Source organism: Toxorhynchites rutilus, chromosome 3, assembly GCF_029784135.1.
Source record: "Toxorhynchites rutilus septentrionalis strain SRP chromosome 3, ASM2978413v1, whole genome shotgun sequence".
Classification (NCBI taxonomy): Eukaryota; Metazoa; Arthropoda; class Insecta; order Diptera; family Culicidae; genus Toxorhynchites; species Toxorhynchites rutilus.
The window spans coordinates 268,224,921-268,243,003 of NC_073746.1; the positions used below are offsets into that span (position 1 = coordinate 268,224,921).

The 18,083-nt window shown below is 38.7% G+C and overlaps 1 protein-coding gene across 1 annotated transcript; it reads right to left on the reverse strand.

Annotated features, from left to right (window-relative positions):
* Positions 1-15,712: 15,712 nt before the first annotated feature.
* LOC129776439 (probable maltase) lies at positions 15,713-17,720 on the reverse strand. The gene is made up of 3 exons (XM_055782090.1): positions 17,514-17,720; positions 15,940-17,446; positions 15,713-15,878 (listed from the first exon to the last, which is right to left on the reverse strand). The coding sequence occupies exons 1-3, from the start codon at positions 17,653-17,655 to the stop codon at positions 15,788-15,790; spliced, it is 1,740 nt and encodes a 579-aa protein (XP_055638065.1). The 5' UTR covers positions 17,656-17,720; the 3' UTR covers positions 15,713-15,787.
* Positions 17,721-18,083: the final 363 nt, after the last annotated feature.

Sequence of the window (18,083 nt, forward strand, 5' to 3'; positions counted from 1 at the left end):
TGGGAGTACGAAAGTATCCAAAATGACAATGGCATTTGAATTTGGGATCCAAACTGTTCTCCGTCAGATTAGAAGAATCTAAAGCAATATTAAGTGGCTCAGATTTGAATGAAAATTTTTACTTAGCGTTATATAATTACTTGAAGCAAAAAGTCCTGACCCTAACTTAACCTATTTCCTCTAAATTTTCCGATATTCCAACTATAACATATTATTATAATATAAAATCAATTTCAGACACAATTTTCGAATAATGGATTTCCTCACCACTTGTAGAAAACAGTGATTTGCATTCACATAGGATACTAAGTTGATTCGAAAAAGTTAATTTTAATTCATAATTTACACTTTGAAATTCGTGTTTCCTTTTCAAAATCATATCATGATACTCGCTTCACAAATACAGGCTGTTCCTGTTAGTTTCACAGATGCCAGTTTTTTAGTTTTCGAATATATAAAATAAATAACTTATATAAAATATAAGTTATCGATGAAAAGAACATGTCACTTACACCTCTTTCCTTTTCAGCCTCGCATATAATCTTATTCATTGAATAAATATAACAATGTAACAATATAAGTTATAATTTTTTTATATAAGTTATATTGTTGTATGGTTATGTTTATTCTAGTTATATTGTTATATTGTTATACACTCATACCTCGCTATACGGCCGCTCTTTATACGGCATTTCGCTATAACGGCCCTTTTCAATTCAGGCACGTTTTCGATTTACGGCCTAAAATGTTTTGTTATTACGGTAAAAAAAATTGAGAATTGGTTCAAAAATCACTTTTGTGGAGAAGGGAAAAAATAATTGCGAGACAATAACTTGAACAACAAAAAAATAGATATGTATACATACACATATTCCATGTAACATGTAGTTGTTTCATTTTTGTTTATAGATAAAATAAATTTTAATTTTTAATTTAAATTTAAATAAAATTTAATGAATTAAATTTTTTATTCAAATAAAATAAAAATAAAAAGATAAAATGCATTTTGAATGATAAACCATGTTACATATCTAGAAAATTAGGAACCGATCTGATTGAGTTTCTATGAATTTGTATTAGCATAGTTGATTCTTTATACGGCTTTTCGCTTTGCGGCCAAATTTCGTGGAACGTATCTAGGCCGTAAAGCGAGGTATGGGTGTATTTATTCTATGAATAAGATTATATGAGAGGCTGAGAAGGAAAGGGGTGTAAGTGACATGTTCTTTTCATCGACTCGTACTTTCGGTCATAATTTAGCTGCAAACATATTTCGAGCTTATTTGACAATGTGAACGATAGGTCAAATCCTCAATTATAGGTTCTATAGCGAACTCAAGTTGGAACGTTTTTGCAGCTGAGCTATTCACGAAATAAAAAAGTTGATGGTAGGAAAATCGATCAAGTCACTTCCACTCCCTTTCCTTTTGAGCCCCTCATATATAATTTATAGATCATATTCACCCTACACTTTGAATTAACGCACGTTTTTTCCACCTGTGATTTTCCCAGATCTTCGCATACTCCAAATTTCATATCGTAATATTCGCCGTTTCCTAGCACAAAAAAAATGACCGAATCCAGAACATTGAAAAAAAAAATCCTAAAATGCTGTTACGTTTCATCCACTCTCTCAACATCACATTGCCTTGTTTACCTTGATGTTTTGATTTGTATTGCGAGAAGTATCGTATTTTGCTATTAAAAGTATCAGCTTTCCAAACCAAATGCTTTCATTTACGATTCTTAGAATTTCTGAAGGTTTAAAATTCAATTGCAATCGCAAAAAAGGACTAACAAAAACGAAATTGCTTTCAATTTATAGCCACGCTTGCAAATCTGGCAACTCAGTCTCGAAGTCCGTGAGGTAAACGTCATCATCATGGATTTATATGAAATGTCACGTTATTGATGATCGAAAATCAGAAAATTCCGATTTCTGTGTCGTCGGCTGTGTTCATCTGTGATTTTGCTCTCAAATGTCACCATATTGTCAACAATATTGACCGTGTAAGGTCCGTTTTAGCTTTGTTTCTAGTATGATTATCTAATAGGAACTTCGTAACTAAGGACTACGTTTAACAGAGAGGTATAAATCGACTTCTTCTCGACCCGACCCCAGTTCTTGACATACTGCGGAGATGTTTGCATCAATCGATTAGAAATATTTCTGAAACCGGAATTCACAGAATAATAGTTACTAGAGATGCACGGATTTTCGGTAATTACCCGGTTTCAGGCTTAAGTGCGCTACACATATAGCGTCACCGCCCCGTCAACTATTCTCTTGGACTTATTTTGCCGACGTCAATGTTGCCGGTGATAGTGTATGTGAATGCAACCATACGATTTCCATGGGAGAATATTTGACATTTCATTCCTTTACGTTGACTTCACGGTGACGGGACGTATATGTGTAGCGCACTTTATCCGGCCAATATTTGCTATTCGGCCGGATACCAGATATTAGAAAAAATCAATAATTGCTCTCATTAACATCAATTATTCATAATTAAAAATAATAATAAATTAATATTAACTCAGTACATTAATTTATTAACACTATTACTTCTATTATATATATATATATATATATATATATATATATATATATATATATATATATATATATATATATATATATACATATAAAAATAGATTTCTGTCTGTCTGTCTGTCTGTCTAATTCTTATGGACTCGGAAACTACTGAACCGATGAACATGAAAGTTGGTATGTAGGGGTTTTTGGGGCCGGGGAAGGTTTTCGTGATAGTTTGAGATCCCTCCCCCCTCTCTAAGGGGGGACTGCCATACAAATGAAACACAAATTTCTGCATTACTCGAGAATCAATCAAGCAAATGACACCATATTTGACATGAGAAGGTTTTAGGGTGCAATAAATGTTTCTATGGTGGTTAGACTCTCCACCCCCTCTCTAAGGGGGGGCTGCCATTGAAATGAAACTCAAATTTCTGCATTACTCGAGAATTAATCAAGTAAATGGAACAAAATTTGGCATTTGGAGGTTTTAGGGTGCAATAAATGATTCTATGGTGGTTAGATACTCCTCCCCCCTTAGGTGGGGCTAAAATGTTGGGCGGGACGAAGTTTGCTGGGTCAGCTAGTTAGTAATAAAAATAATATTATAAGTACTCAAAATTAATTATTTTTTGTTACTTTTTTTGTCAAGAATCGACTCTGGGACTTTTTTTTGGAATGCGAGGCAAACTTATGGATCGGGTGCCAATGAAAATGTTCATCTCGATTTTTCATGTGGAACTTCGTGCGAAATGTTGATTTACACAATAAAATGCACAATTAGCTCAATCAGACTTCATTTTCTAGTGTAGTTGACGTTGAGAATTTGATTTTTTTGGAATCCGAAAAATCACCGAAATCAGGATTTAAAAAAAACTGTTGATGCCAAATGTCTTGGAATTGCATGAAACGTCGAGATTCATTGTTATTTATTCAATTTATTGAATCAACAACTTCAACTTCTACTTTTAATACTACAGAGACTTTAAACTTGAAAGTTCATTCGCCTCTAGCATCTGAAATTACGATTTTTCAAGGCTTCCTCAATTGCATATTCCGGTCTACATAAAGGCAAGCGAGTACAAAAGTACTCGCAGGTTGTACAGATTCGCAAAGCCCCCAGGCGCCATGGTGTTGAAGTCCGTGTTAGGGAAACACATTTCAATGTGAACAAAAATACCCCCGACTTGCATGGATTTGTAATGCCGATTTTCCCAGAAACATTAATTTTGAAGTCCGTGTTAAGACAAAGACATTTCGGTGTGAACAAAAACGCCCCCAACTTGCATGTATTTGCAATACCGATTTCCCCAGGCTCCTTGATTTTGAAGTCTGTTTTGGGGAACATGTTTCAGTGGGAACAAAAATACCCCTGTCTTACATATGTTTTCAATACTGAACTCCCCCACGCTCCTTAGTTTAGAATTCTGTGTTGGGGAAATCGGGCCAATCAAAACGTGGCAGTTAGGACGTTTAGAAAACGCTTAACATTTCACAATTATTCAATTGTAAAGTGCTCCTTTAATTCACTTCAAACTTCGGCTAAAGAAAACGGCTAAACGTAACAATATGAACCATTGACGGGTATTTTGATGATACACTAGGCTAAAAATTCGCCTACAAACATTTGAACTTACTGCAATATTTACAAAATTACAGATGATATTCTAAAACACTCGAAGAAACAACTGATTATGGCACTTTTTTGAAACCGATGCGAAAAATATAAATAATTTATTTTTCGTTAAAATAATAGGGTAAATGATCTTGGCTTGTCCAATTTGGGGTGTTTTTACGCAACTAGTAAATGCAAATCGATTTTTCTTCATGAAAATCACACATAATCGATACGAGTTTGGATTTGTTGAAAAGCCCCAAGTCTCTAGTTGCTAATACTACCATAAGGTGTTGAAATTATTCAAATTTTTATGTTTTTTAACGATTTTCCTTAAAGAAGAATTATGATCATGGTTTGACCACCTCTGATCATGGTTTGCCAAAAAAAAAATGATCATGGTTTGTCCGGTTTTAGAAATCTCCGTTTTTGAATGAAAACATTCGAATTCACAATTAGATGTTGCATTTATCATTGCTTGAGTTTACTGTCATCATATCGATTCATTCATAATTTAGGCTTTCTTCAGAATATTGGCTTTTCTTGGGCATTTTAGAAGTGTTCACCTCAACACAATCAACACAGAAAAACCATACTTCTGCTATGCGCGAAGCACACCATAAACAAACATAAACAAACTGCAGCGCGCCAAGCGGTTGCCATAGAAATCATGTGGACAAAACAACATAATTGAATTGGACAACTCATGATCAGAATTGAGTTCATCAAAATGCGTTAATTTAATGGTTTAGCTATGTAAATCCGATACAAATGGTGAGCAAGCATGATGTTTACAATATTTATAAGTGTTGTAATCCAGAAAAGGTCTGAATACGTGCCAAATAATCATCTGGTGATCGATTAAAAGTTAGCTCGAATGAGGGGCGCATTGACACAAATAGAAGGTGTATTTTATAATTGAAGGATTATTAGGATACATGTGATTTCGTAAAAATATACTATCAAACTACTATAAATCATGTAAAAGGCAATTTCATTTATAAGTTTCGAAACATTCGAAGGCCTTATTTGACACAGGAGCGCTGAATTAGAGCATTCAAAAAAGTGGGCAAACCATGATCATATTTTCGACTGGACAAACCAAGATCATTTACCCTAAATTAACTTCGTACAGAATTTATCGGAGTCTTCAAAACAGCTTTCCGATTTGCGGTGCGATCATTACTTATTGATCATTCATCGTCAAAAAAGATGGGAAAATTTTCATTCTAACAGAAATATCTCTGTATGGAAAGATCCTATAGGAACTTTCACTAAACATACTGAAAGCTGGTTGATAAGGTTAATTGGATTTTCTATTGAGTTGGTTGGCAAAAAATTGTGTTAGTCCACAAAACCTTTGAGAAAGGTTTTGCGGGTTCCGCCGCAAGCATAAGTGTTGAAGTCATTTTATAAATTACTCACCATTCATGTACTCTGCATCCGAAACTAGCAAGAAGGTTGCTGAAGACATTCAAAAGCAAAGGATTCAATTTCTCAGACTGCTCAACGTAAAACGTAAAATGAAAAATCGTAAAATACGTAAAACCGTAGAGACATTTACTAATATGAGCGTCTTCCTCCGAGTTGCTTCGGAAGTACCAAGGTTCGCCGCAATCCAACAGTTAAATGCTCGCACTCTCCATTTTGAGCTTTTCTGGGGGTGTATTTCTTCTAGTATAAAATATACACTGTATGATAAACATTTTGATTGAAAACACTTTATAGATGGTGCGAACTTTTGCTCCACAAGCAATTTTTCAAGTAATCTGATAGCTATGCAAAGCTCTTGAAAGTTTAATAAAAAAACTTATACGCACTATGAGCTATTAAAGAATAAAGGTTTCCTTAGAACTTTGGTTTCGGACTTTCAAAACATGTTAAGTAGCTCAATAGTTATCTCCAAAATTGAAAATATTAGATCAAAATAACGCAAAACTCTTCTTACCTCATCACTTTTATGAAATGTATCTTGTTTACACGTGCGAGCTGCTGGTGCACTAATCTGTCGAACGTATACTGTGTTGACAGATTTTCATACACGTATGATTCAATATGATCAATGCGAACCTTTGACCCGTGCGCACCTTTGCCCCACACTACTCTATGTGTTCTCAAGTACAATTATTGATTTTCTAAGAAACAATGTTTCAACGACAAACAGGTTAGCGTAATTTTGGAAAAGAGTACTTGCATTCAAAGAAAGACCACGATTGGATTTCAAATCGATCATGAAAAGTTCAGTAATTACAATTTTCCACTCTCTGACACTTGGTTCACTCTGTATGAACAAGTTATAATAATATATTCGATTAACATTTCAATAACTATGACTTATCTGAAAAGCAAATACATTGTGTTTCAATATGAGTTACGTGGCTTCTTTCTAGTCCACATGGTCGTATGCACTTAGTCCCTCTGATTGAATGTTCGATAAGTTTTTGCTGATCAGTCAAAATAAAATCATGCCATAAAACTGGCTGTTAGCAACATAAGTATGATCTGATACAAGTAGAATTTGCGTTGAGAAATTTTTCATTGTTTGCTACTATTAATTTTTTTTTCTTATTTTGTTACTTAGTCCGGTCTGACTGAACACCGACCACATTATCGCAGAAGAGCAGAAAGGATGCAAGAAAAACAGACATGACTGTAAAGATCAGGCCATCATCGTTGCAGCCAGACAAGCTGTATACAATCTCCATGCCTCACTCGTTTCTCGTCCGGGTATTGGAGATCTATAAAATTGATCCCGCCGCCGTTAGGTTCGTGCAGCATGCGATGAGGAAGTGGAGCGCGTCTTTGCACTTCAGTGATGGCTAAAATGTGTTGCAGTCTAGAACGCTGCAGATGAAGAGAGGGATATTCCAAGCCGACTCTTTCAGCCCGCTTTGGCTTTGTCTGGCACTGGACCCCCTCAGTAGAATGCTCAAGAGGAACGGTCATAGCCATAAGATGAGGTGGCGACGGTCGAATGAACTGTGTCCTGGAGACTTTCCCGAACGCGGAGAACAAGGTACTTGGCACTTGGCGCAAGCGGAGTAGCAACTCAACTTCAATCTGCAGACAGTGGAGAAGATTGTAGCTTGGAACAGGAGATACTGTATAGTGCCCACCCCCATTAACTGAAGCTGCCACAGGTCGACAAGGTCGCATATCTAACGCGTGGTGGACTCTCTTCTGTAGTCTGGCATCAAGATGTTCATGACAATAGCCGGATGTGCCATCAGCCCGGAGAATACATAGAACACATTATGGAAGGCTGTCCCGTTTTAGCCAACGCAGCCTACACCGAGCGCCACAACAACGAGGCCCAAATTGTTCATCGACAACTGGAATAATACGTTTAATTGAACATTTTTTAAACCAAATTATGGCCCCACATTGAAAGTCGCCACCAGACGTCGACACTGTACCACTCTCATTGCCAATGTCCAATTACAGGTCAAAATCGCCTCCAATGCGACACTGAGTGGTGCCTCGGCATGTCGCATTAAATGAAAATTACTGTACGTAAAAGTTGATTATTTTATGATCCCATAAAGCTGACCGTTTTGAGTGGCTCAACTCTGACTCGAAAGCGCCCAAAATATTGTTCTTGATTTTATCGTTCCGGGTATTAAATCGTAGTATATAGTACTCATTTTGCGTGTATCAGACTCCTCCCCCAAATCTGAAATGTACCAGAACCCCTTTTTCCAATAGTTTGCAGTCCTGTTGAAATTACATATTGTCCAAATCCATATCATCCAATTCGGGCCAAAAATATTGGGTTATCATTGAGCGGTCGCGAATCCCATTCACAGTAACATGCCGGTCTTGATCTTCACGGAAGAAGTACGGCCCAATGACGCCGCCGGACCATAAACCGCACCAAACCTTAATTTTTTCGAGATGCAATAGTGCCTCATGGAGTATGTGTGGATTGCTGCCTGACCAATCACGCATATTTTACTTATTGACGAAGCCGTTCAGCCTGAAATGAGCCTCATCGCTGAAGATGAATTTTCGATGACAATCCGGCTCATTTCCAAGATGTTGATCAGCCCAATTCACGAACATACGACGCTTCTGGTGGTCAAGCGGATTCAGTTCTTGCGTCAATTTGATCTTGTGAGGATGTAGGTCAAGATCTTTTCGCAAAAGTCGCCGCAACGAAGTCACAGAAATGCTCAACGCTTGAGAACGACTTTATGCGCTAGCGGCAGCAATATTCTCGACACTACGGACACTTCTTTGTCTCACTGGCACAGGAACATTTTATGCACTCAATTGTTGATCTGGCATGACTATTATGACCACCATAAATTGGACGTAGCGCTCTTAAAGTTGAGGACATTGACTCCGAATTTCGGTAGTAAATTTTGGTAATGCCGATTAGTTGTTGTATCGTATATCTTTCCATTATGAAATGGCAAACCTTACTGAAGAGAAATGTCAAAAGAGCGGGAAAAAATACGACGTCGTTTGCTGTCCTTATCAGTCTACTTTTGTGTCGTTCCTAATAAAATACCCTTTATATGCTGCAAACAGATTTAAATTTAGTGATTTTTGAAGAGAACTATCAAGTTGAAATTCTAAAAAACCGTTTCAACTTGCTCCGAATTCCTTACTCAGATTATTTAGTCATGTGTAGTTTGCTCAGCCTAACCTGCTTTGAAAGTACATTCAAAACTATATTTGTTTGAATTTCTGTGGCTCGTTAGACCGAGTAAACTAAACCGGAAAAAATATGAGTTTAGTTTAAGCAATTCGATTGCGTTGAACAAGGTTGTTCTCATTCCATATAGTAGGAAAATACATAATAGGCACTATCAAGTATACTAAACTAGGCGAGGTCGGAACGATACAATCGGGTAAAGTGGTAATTCAATAATTTCCTCCGCACTTGACATCATAAGCGCATTGCAAGTTTCATTCATTAGCACAACTGACTAATGGCACGAAAATATGTTCTCCCATGTTTGAAAAGTGTAGCGGAAGACCGGAGAAAAAGTATAATTAATGAATTTATTCATAGTCATTATGATTATTAGTAGCCGCTCCGGCTTGCTCTTCCCTCCAAAGGTGGGGGGAGGGGGTAGCTGGGAGTGGGTGGCCAGTGGGCGTTGAAGGCGCTTGTCCCATTCGTACCATTATTCCCATCATCACCCTCATCTGGTTGGAACTCCTCGCCCTTTCTTCCCATTTTGGCTAAATGAATGCTCGGGTAGCGAAAAAATGACCATATTTATCGCCGACGCTCAACTCCGTTGTTAATTCGATATATCCGCGTGTTTATTCCAGTTCTTGTTGTTTTTTTTTCCTTCTCTCGCATACATTCTGTGTACATATTTCAGCCGTTTGTTACTGGAAACCGAATAATTTTTCACTTTTATCTCTCCCCCCGCACGTGATCTCCGTCGGTAAGCATTGCATTGACAGCAGAGCGACTGTTACTTTATTTGTTGCTATACGCCACAACCAGCTCTCTCTCTCCCTCTGTAATTTTCCGCCTGTATCATATGAGGAATTGAATCATTTCCGGTCAGCTACACGTTTTGTCACACGTTCATGCAAAATTTACTTGTGAATCTCCAGTGGGGTAATTAATAATGTAATCGAAATTCGATAAAAACGAAATGCTTCTCCTACGATGACGATTGGTCCTCGGTGAGGATGAAATCATTGGGTTTTTGGTTTCAGTAATACCCACTGGTTAGCTTAACATCCCACTTCCTGACTGCCGCATGCAAATTTGTAACCGGAGCTGTCGCTGCATGAATCAAAAAGAGTAACGAGTGAAATTGATAACGTTTGCAAATGAACTGGAATTGTAGGTCGTAAATATTCGCGTGTACTCGATTCATTATGGAAAAATACCGCTTCGGGGGACAACAAATGACACTAATGTGGGAGGGGGACAGTAGACGCCTTTTTCATGATTCGACGGCAGATATTATGACTTTTAGTCAGTCTATAATCGCTTGGGTAATAAGTGAAATTTGGTGAATTATATTAGGTGTACAACTTGACGATTTCATGGCGAATGTTAGCATTACGCTGAAACTGGATTATAAAGAACATGGAAAACCACCGAAACAAATGCAAGACACACAACTGGAAGAACCTACCTTCTGAAATTATCACTGGTGAACAGTACCGACTACAATTGATACGTTTCAACAGATCTCTGAAGACTAAACAGATCGAAACGACGGAATAAATACGACAAGATAATTTTACAGCATAACAACGCAACGCATGTTTATGGATCTGTCAAATGTTTTTATATTAACCCTTTGCGGTCGTATTAAATTTGGACATGGATATCGTACTGGTCGGTATTATTTTTCCTTGAGATAATAGATGCAAGATTATGAAAAATAAACACAAACATTTTATTTATTTATTTTGTGAACTATATATATGTATTAACTTAACAATGTATTTCAATGTGATGTATTTTATATAAAAAATATATTTTTTAGTTCGTCTTCGTGCGAAATCTTTCGAAATAGTCTCCAAGAATAAATCATATATAATCATTATCCGTTGAATATGAGACACTTTTGCCATTAATGCAATAAATATATAAGTAATGCCCGCAATGTGTATCCGAAAAGATCAGCACTTTTCAATTTTAACAAAGATTTTTTCACTGATTATTCAGATGACATAAGACACTTATGCATACAATTATTCTGCTCTTTGAAATCAACTACTTCAACATAATTCAAACCAGTAGTTGCTCAAATATTGATTTCAGCGTATCCGAAATGATCAGAATTTTTAACTTTAGATGAATGAGATTTTGTCGCTTGAGACACATATACGATTATTCAAACAACATGAGACATTTATGCAAACAATAGTTCTAATATTTATGAACAATCTTTTCCATCACACCAAAGTGCTACAATGGCTAAATTCTGCAGTTATGATTTTTTGTCCCACATTCTTATGCATTCAACTCACTGTGCGTTATCTTGAGTGGGTAACCACTTTTTTGATACTGTGTACCGTTATCTAGTACTCATAGGAGCACCGTATTGATTCGTGAGCAGGTTCACTAGACATCAAGCTTCGTTTAGGAAAAGCATAAACTGATACTTGGTTGGGTAAAATGTAAGATTAGCATGGTTTCTTGCTGTGGCGACTGAGAGCAGACAAACGACCATAAAGAGTTAAAATACAAATAATTTATTATTCTCCTCAGAAAAATATTGAAAAAGTAATTCCATTCAGGGCTCTGCATAATCATAGTCAACTGAGGATAGTCAGCTGACTATCTGACTGACTATATCCGTAGTCAGTTAGTAATGACTTTTGGCGGCGTTTGTTTTCACGCAGTCTCTCCGCCAGTCGGGCGTGTAGTCGCTATCTCCATCTACCGACTCGACTATATCATTTCATTCTTCCCAGTCAAATTGTCCTCATTGCAATATGAAGTGACTTCCCCAAAACGAATTCGCTCTTCTCTTTCTCTCTCCCATGTACGTGTGCATGCATCGATGTTTGAGTTCAACGTAGTTTGACATACGCTACAGGTGAGCTAGATTATATTGTATCGTACACGAAAATTACTCACACGTATAAAATAGCGTGCAGTGTTTGTACGCGCTATTTTGCACGCTATTTACTAATACTAACGCGAGGACCTTTATAGCATACTTGATAAATGTCTAAGTTCAAACCAACGAACGATGGGTAAACAATAAATCGTCCATTGATGGGGTAACTTCTTTTTTGCATCAGAAATCATGTTTTCGTTCCTCTTCATATGGACGTAGAAATGAGATTGCATACGCGGGTATACATTTCGTTCCTAGGGGAGTAGATATGTGGATTGAAGTCAGTTGAATGAAGAGGCAGATTTGTATTCACTAGTCGAGTCAGTTAAAATAGCCACTGACTAGATTAGTTCACCAGTTATCCTCGCTAGTCAACGCTAGTCAATTCATTTTCTGACAAGTCACTTTTTTTTTGTGGGCGACTGCCGAAGCAATTCTAATCGAAGCGAAGCTACTGAGAGTAGAGTCGTCACTTTTAGACCCTGTTGGTCAACCTCAGTGGCCGTTTTATTCCACGATCTCTTCACGTCTGCAGCACACGGATTCTTTGGATGGTACATTGGTTGGAGTTGTGTTTTTCGACGATGCCCGAGAGTTCCGGATATGCCTTAATTATCCTCAATACCTTCAACCTCAGCTTCCGATCGTGAGTTCTACTACGATGCGTCCTCTGATCCATCCGAGCAACAGTTATACGTTCATGGAAACGTTTCAGAACATCATATCCGGTTCATTTAGCCAACAAATTTTATTTTTAATGGGGTGTCCAAAGTCAAAGTTCTTCTCTCGGCTTCTATCCTGTACAACTTTTTTCAAAACAAACCGGATGAACGTGAAGTTTTGATCATCGAAAGATTCAAGTTTTCCAAACAATCTGCTGTAAATAGATTTCAGATACGCCTACTACGACCACTACAAAAAAAATTAACTGCGATTCCGGTTTCTCATTGAATCAAACCTTGAAGAATTTTAACATCGATATTACCCGGGCTAACTAGAGTCGTGGCTATCTCTCTCCGATTTCGTGGGTACCCCGTACTCGCCAGGTCCTGCCCCACTTGGTCCAACTATAAACATACAGAATAATTGTCCGGTATCCTTGCAACATGTCCGGCCAAGCGTATCCTTCCAACTTTGGTCCCATTATGAATGCTGGGTTCTCCGGTGAGTTGTGTAAGCTCGTTGTTCATCTTTCGCCTCCATACGCTGTCCTCCTGCACACCGCCGAGGATGGTCCTGAACACACATTGTTCAAAGATAATCCACCCGATATTAGCACACAGCACTGTATTTTATCCATCGTAGTCTTGATCAGTCTTGTCTTCCAATCTTCCCGGGGAAGCCGTTTTCGTCCGTGATTCTCCATAGCTCTTCCAGGATATCCATAGAAATTGTTATTCTTCAACAGTTTGATGGCATCGCTTCCATCGTTATTTTGGTCCTCTGCCTGTACGCCATTCAGGTGTTTATCGAAGTACTGCCTTCACTTTTCGATCACAGTGTCGTTCGTCAAGATACTCGCATCCTTATTTCGACACATTTCTGCTCGTGGCACGAAGCCTTTTCGGGATACATTGAGTTTCCGGTAGAACTTTCGTGTCTTATGAGAGCGGTACAACTGTTCTAGTTCCTCGCACTTCTCTTCCTGGCGGCGTTTGTTTTCCCAAAAGAGTTGGGTTTGCTGTCTCTTTGCGCCTCTGTTTATATCGTTCCTCGTTCTGACGGGTTGTTTGATGCAACATTAGCTCCCGCGCTGCGTTTTATTTTTGTGTAACACCTGCCGACACTAATCATCGAACCACTCCTCCCGTCGTCATCGTTCCACGTGTCCTAGGATGTTCTCCGCAACGCTGTTGATGGCTGCTTTATTCATGATCCAAAAGTCCTAGAAAAAAGCTTCGCTAATTTCGTCCTCTTCCGGCAGCAGAGATACAAACGAATGTGCGTAGTTACAAACAGATACAAACGAATGCGCGTATTTTACGGCGACATTTGCTTGCTTTAGTCTCCTAAGATTATACCGTCGCGGGCATTGGTACCGAATGTTTTTCACAGCCGAGAGTTTTGGGTGCATCTTAACCATCACTAGGTAATGGACTGAATCAATGTTAGCACCTTGATAGGTTCTGACGTCAGTTATGTCCGTCGGTTGTCTTATATTCTCTATGATTTGGTGACCTCCAGGTGTATTGGCGAAGGAATTTGTGTTGGAAGAAGGTACCGAGTACGGCCATTTGGACTGCGGTTATATTCGCGTCTCAGCTGCACGTAGAACTCGCCTTGGTCATCATCGGGACTTGCAAGGCGAGTGATGTGCACAGGGTTGCTTTTATTTTCAAAAATCAGGGACAGTGAAAATAAAAATCAGGAAGAAATCAGGATAGCTCATATTAAGTTGTCCGGAAAGTTCGTGCCGATTTTCGAGAGAACAAAAGCATAATTTTTATATGATGTATTCAATTTTATATGCATAGTACTGTTTTACAATACTTCGTCATTTTTTCGCAGCTTAAAAATCCTATCCTTCTAGAACATGTTTGCTTTGTTACCGAAAACGTTTCAATGTATTTTTTATACTATCCATAGAGTTGAGGTTCTTGCCTTCTAAAGAGCATTTTGTACAGGGTCTTTTAGATTAAACGCCCACACAAAAAAAAGACGGGTGGGTAATGTCGGAGACATAACCGGAGAGACGTAAGACTACACCAAGGGGTGTCTATTATTCGAATATCATGAAGCATAGATCCCAGAATGACCAACTTTTCATGTACAAAATTACAGAAAAAAAATCAAAGGATAAATAAAACCTCAGCACTCAGCAAACACTCAAACGTTTAGATTCAAATACGAAAAAAATCAAAATTTGTCGTGCAAATGTCGTGCGGTGCGAATGTTGTAGGGGTTATTGTTCAGCCGGCAACGAACACATACTTGATGGCAAGCATATCACAATAGGAATTTTAGAGAAAATATTTAGTTTAGGAAGTTTAGAGAAAATATGTAATCCGCCATTTTGTGGTGGCGGCCATTTTGGATTTGCATTTTCATAAATAACTGTGTTCTACTAGTCAACCCCTTTCATTCGATACCCATATTGATGAGGCTTTGAGAAAATATGTAATCCGCCATTTTGTAGCGATCTTCATCTTGGATTTTCAAGATCATGAAATACGCAGTTTTATAATGACTGCAGAGATAAAGGTGTGTTCCAAGTTTCAGACCAACTGGTCAACAGGAAAGGGGTCAAATTTCAATTAATGTGGTACAGCGCCATAGACAAACATGAAAAAAGGGGTGGTCACATCGAAAATGACCTAAAATAAGCTTTATTTTCGTTGTTTAAAAACAAAAATCGATTCACTTTTGTAGAAGTTTGTAGAAATTTGTTGCGTGAGCGTTTAATCTGAAAGACCCTGTAGTTTAGCTGGTGGAATAACATCTCTCAGCCAGAATCCAAAATTGTTTGTCGTGTTGTCGAAGAGGTATGAAGTTTGGCGTTACCCTGATGGAACACGACGACTATCACATTGACTAATTCTGCTTGGTAGAAGCTCATAATATAGAATTTCCTTCCAATTCCACCAAATAACTGACTTTGGCTCTATTTTGGTGAAAATAAGCTTTAGAGTTAGCTAACGATGGCTCACTAAACGAATGAAAAAGTAAGTATTATAAAGTGCGGATCAAAGAGCTTTCAAAAGGGATTCCAGTATATTTATTACGGTTAATCATTCTGATAAAGTGAAACGTTAAAAAATCAGGAGATATCAGGGTCATTTCAGGAAAATCAGGCAAAATTGAGTGTTTGTCAGGATATCAGGGACCATGTCAAAAAGGCTGGGAAATCCCGAAATATCAGAAAGGTTGGCATCTCTTCATGTGCACGTTGATGATGCTGATGTTGAAGAATTGGTCCTTAATTCACAATCTGCCACTAACACCAAAAATGCGGTCGTGTCTTTTACATAAGCCCCTAAAAATTTTACTTTATAGTTTTAAACAACGTTTTCAATGCTTATTATTTATTTTAACATTTCAAATTCAAGTTAACCGGAATGATTTTTAATCTCGGAGAATCTCTCACGAGACAATTGGGTTGGGCCCACGAAGGTATTGTAATACAATGCCGGCTTCTCCAGCCAGCTTATAATTAGTCGTATCGATCCAACCACTGAAAAGAACAAAAATCATTCAAGGTTTTTCGAAGCATAGAAAATATCGTTGACACTCACCTATCCCTAGTGGTGACTTGCGCGGATGAAGCGACAACTTGCATTTTCCGGTTAATGTTAGCAAACTTGCTGGGCAGATTGATTTCCTGCGGTACGGTAGCAAAGTTTAGCACCACGATAACATACCCGGATTTCTGCGATTGTCGCTTGTACGCGAGAAGATTATCATTAATCAATTGCATGTCAAAGTCTCCTTCGGTCAGAATTCGACGCTTGCGGTATTTGGTAAGCTTCTTGAACGTCTTGAGGTGGCTCTTCCTTGCATTCTCTTGTGCCTTTACGTTCAGCTTTTTGTAATTACTGGCCACCGGGAGCCAAGTTTTATTGCCTTTGGAAAATCCAGCATTCTTGCCGTTGTCCCATTGCATCGGTGTGCGAGCAGGATCACGAGAATACAACGCAAAGTCTTTCTCGCCCGCCCTCAAGCCAGCCGGATCAACGGTTTCGTTGAAAGGAATATACTGATCAACCATTCCGATTTCCTCGCCATAGTACGTGATGGCGATATCCGGCAATGTTTGCAAGGCGATATTGTACAAATCAATCTTCTTTTCTCCGAGACGCGTTCCGAGACGGTTGTTGTCGTGATTACCTAGCACCCAGTTCGAACGTCTGTTAGTGGGTTTTGCATCTAGCCACAACTTAACATAGTGTGCAAAATCGGCTGCAGTACTGTTCTTGTTTATGTTACTTATCAGTTGGAAGTTGAACGGAATTTGAGACCCGTTGACAGTACTGTTTCCGAAGAATTCAACCACTTTGGGTAAGCTCGTGTAGCCTTCGGTCATCATCAAACGAGTCTGTCCATCCTGCTTAGTGTATTCATCCAGCACTGCACGCCACCCGTAGACCAGGTCGTAAGTTTCCGGCTGGTCCATAGTCTGCGTGTGGGTTAGGTAAGCGGGGTTCTCCGGGTCATCAGTTGCTCTACTCAAAGGTTCGTCACGGTAGCGGCCCTCGAATTCGGCACTTTCGACCAGATAGGGAACGGCATCAATCCTAAAGCCAGACACTCCTTTATTCAACCAGAACCGTAGCACATTTTTCATTTCCTCAACTACAGCAGGGTTGCGATAGTTCAAATCTGGTTGCTGCTTAAGGAACTGATGAAGGAAGTACTCTTTGCGGATATCATTCCACTCCCACGAGGATCCTCGGAAAACACTGATCCAATTTGAAGGAGGTACCTTGGTGCCATTTTCAAGTGTTACACCAGGATGCCAGATGTAGTAGTCCTTGTATCCCTCTTCGCTATGCACGGAACGATTGAACCATTTGTGCTTGTCACTGGTATGGTTCGGGACAAAATCGAGAATTAAACGGAGACCAAGCTCCTTGCACTTGGCGGACAATCTCTCGAAAGCACTCATATCACCGTACTCCGGTTGAATAGCGCTGAAGTTGGAGATATCGTAGCCAAAGTCGTCCATTGGTGAGGCAAAGATTGGCGAAAGCCACACTCCATCCATTCCCAACTCCTTGAGATATTTCAGATTCTGGGTAATACCTAGGAAACAGAACACCGAATAATTTGCTGTAGCCGAACATTTTCTTGCCAAACTTTCGACACTCACCGTCGAGATCTCCAATGCCATCACCATCAGAATCTTTGAACGAACGGGGATAAATCTGGTAGAAGTTTCCATGTTCCCACCATTCAAGGCCAGTGGATAATCCGACCAAAAAAGTGGCCATTAAAAAGGCGAACGCCTTCATTCTGAGTCCGTTTTTCGATACTACACTTTATTCAGGACTATTAGGAGAACCTGAATGGTATCGCTTGAATGAGACGCAAGCTACTTTATAGTAATCGGGGAACTTATTTGAAAGTGTAATTCAGGTATATTTTTTCCGAACAAATATTATTTGTGAATTAACACAAGTGTTCCAGATGCAAGTGTGCAACCAACTCGATGAAGCCGATGCCCCATAAATGTTTGTTTTTCCTCGTTGATATTTGTTGTGATCACATTCCTCTCACAGATGTGACGCTACCAGCGGTATATCTCTAGTTTGAAACAATACATGTGGATTACGGGAGATTTTCAGCTTTTGATTGCTTCCCGAATACGAACCGGTTATCTGATGGAATCCACCGTTCTGAGAAGTTATCCAGAATTTTTGGAATGAAAAACTGGATTTTG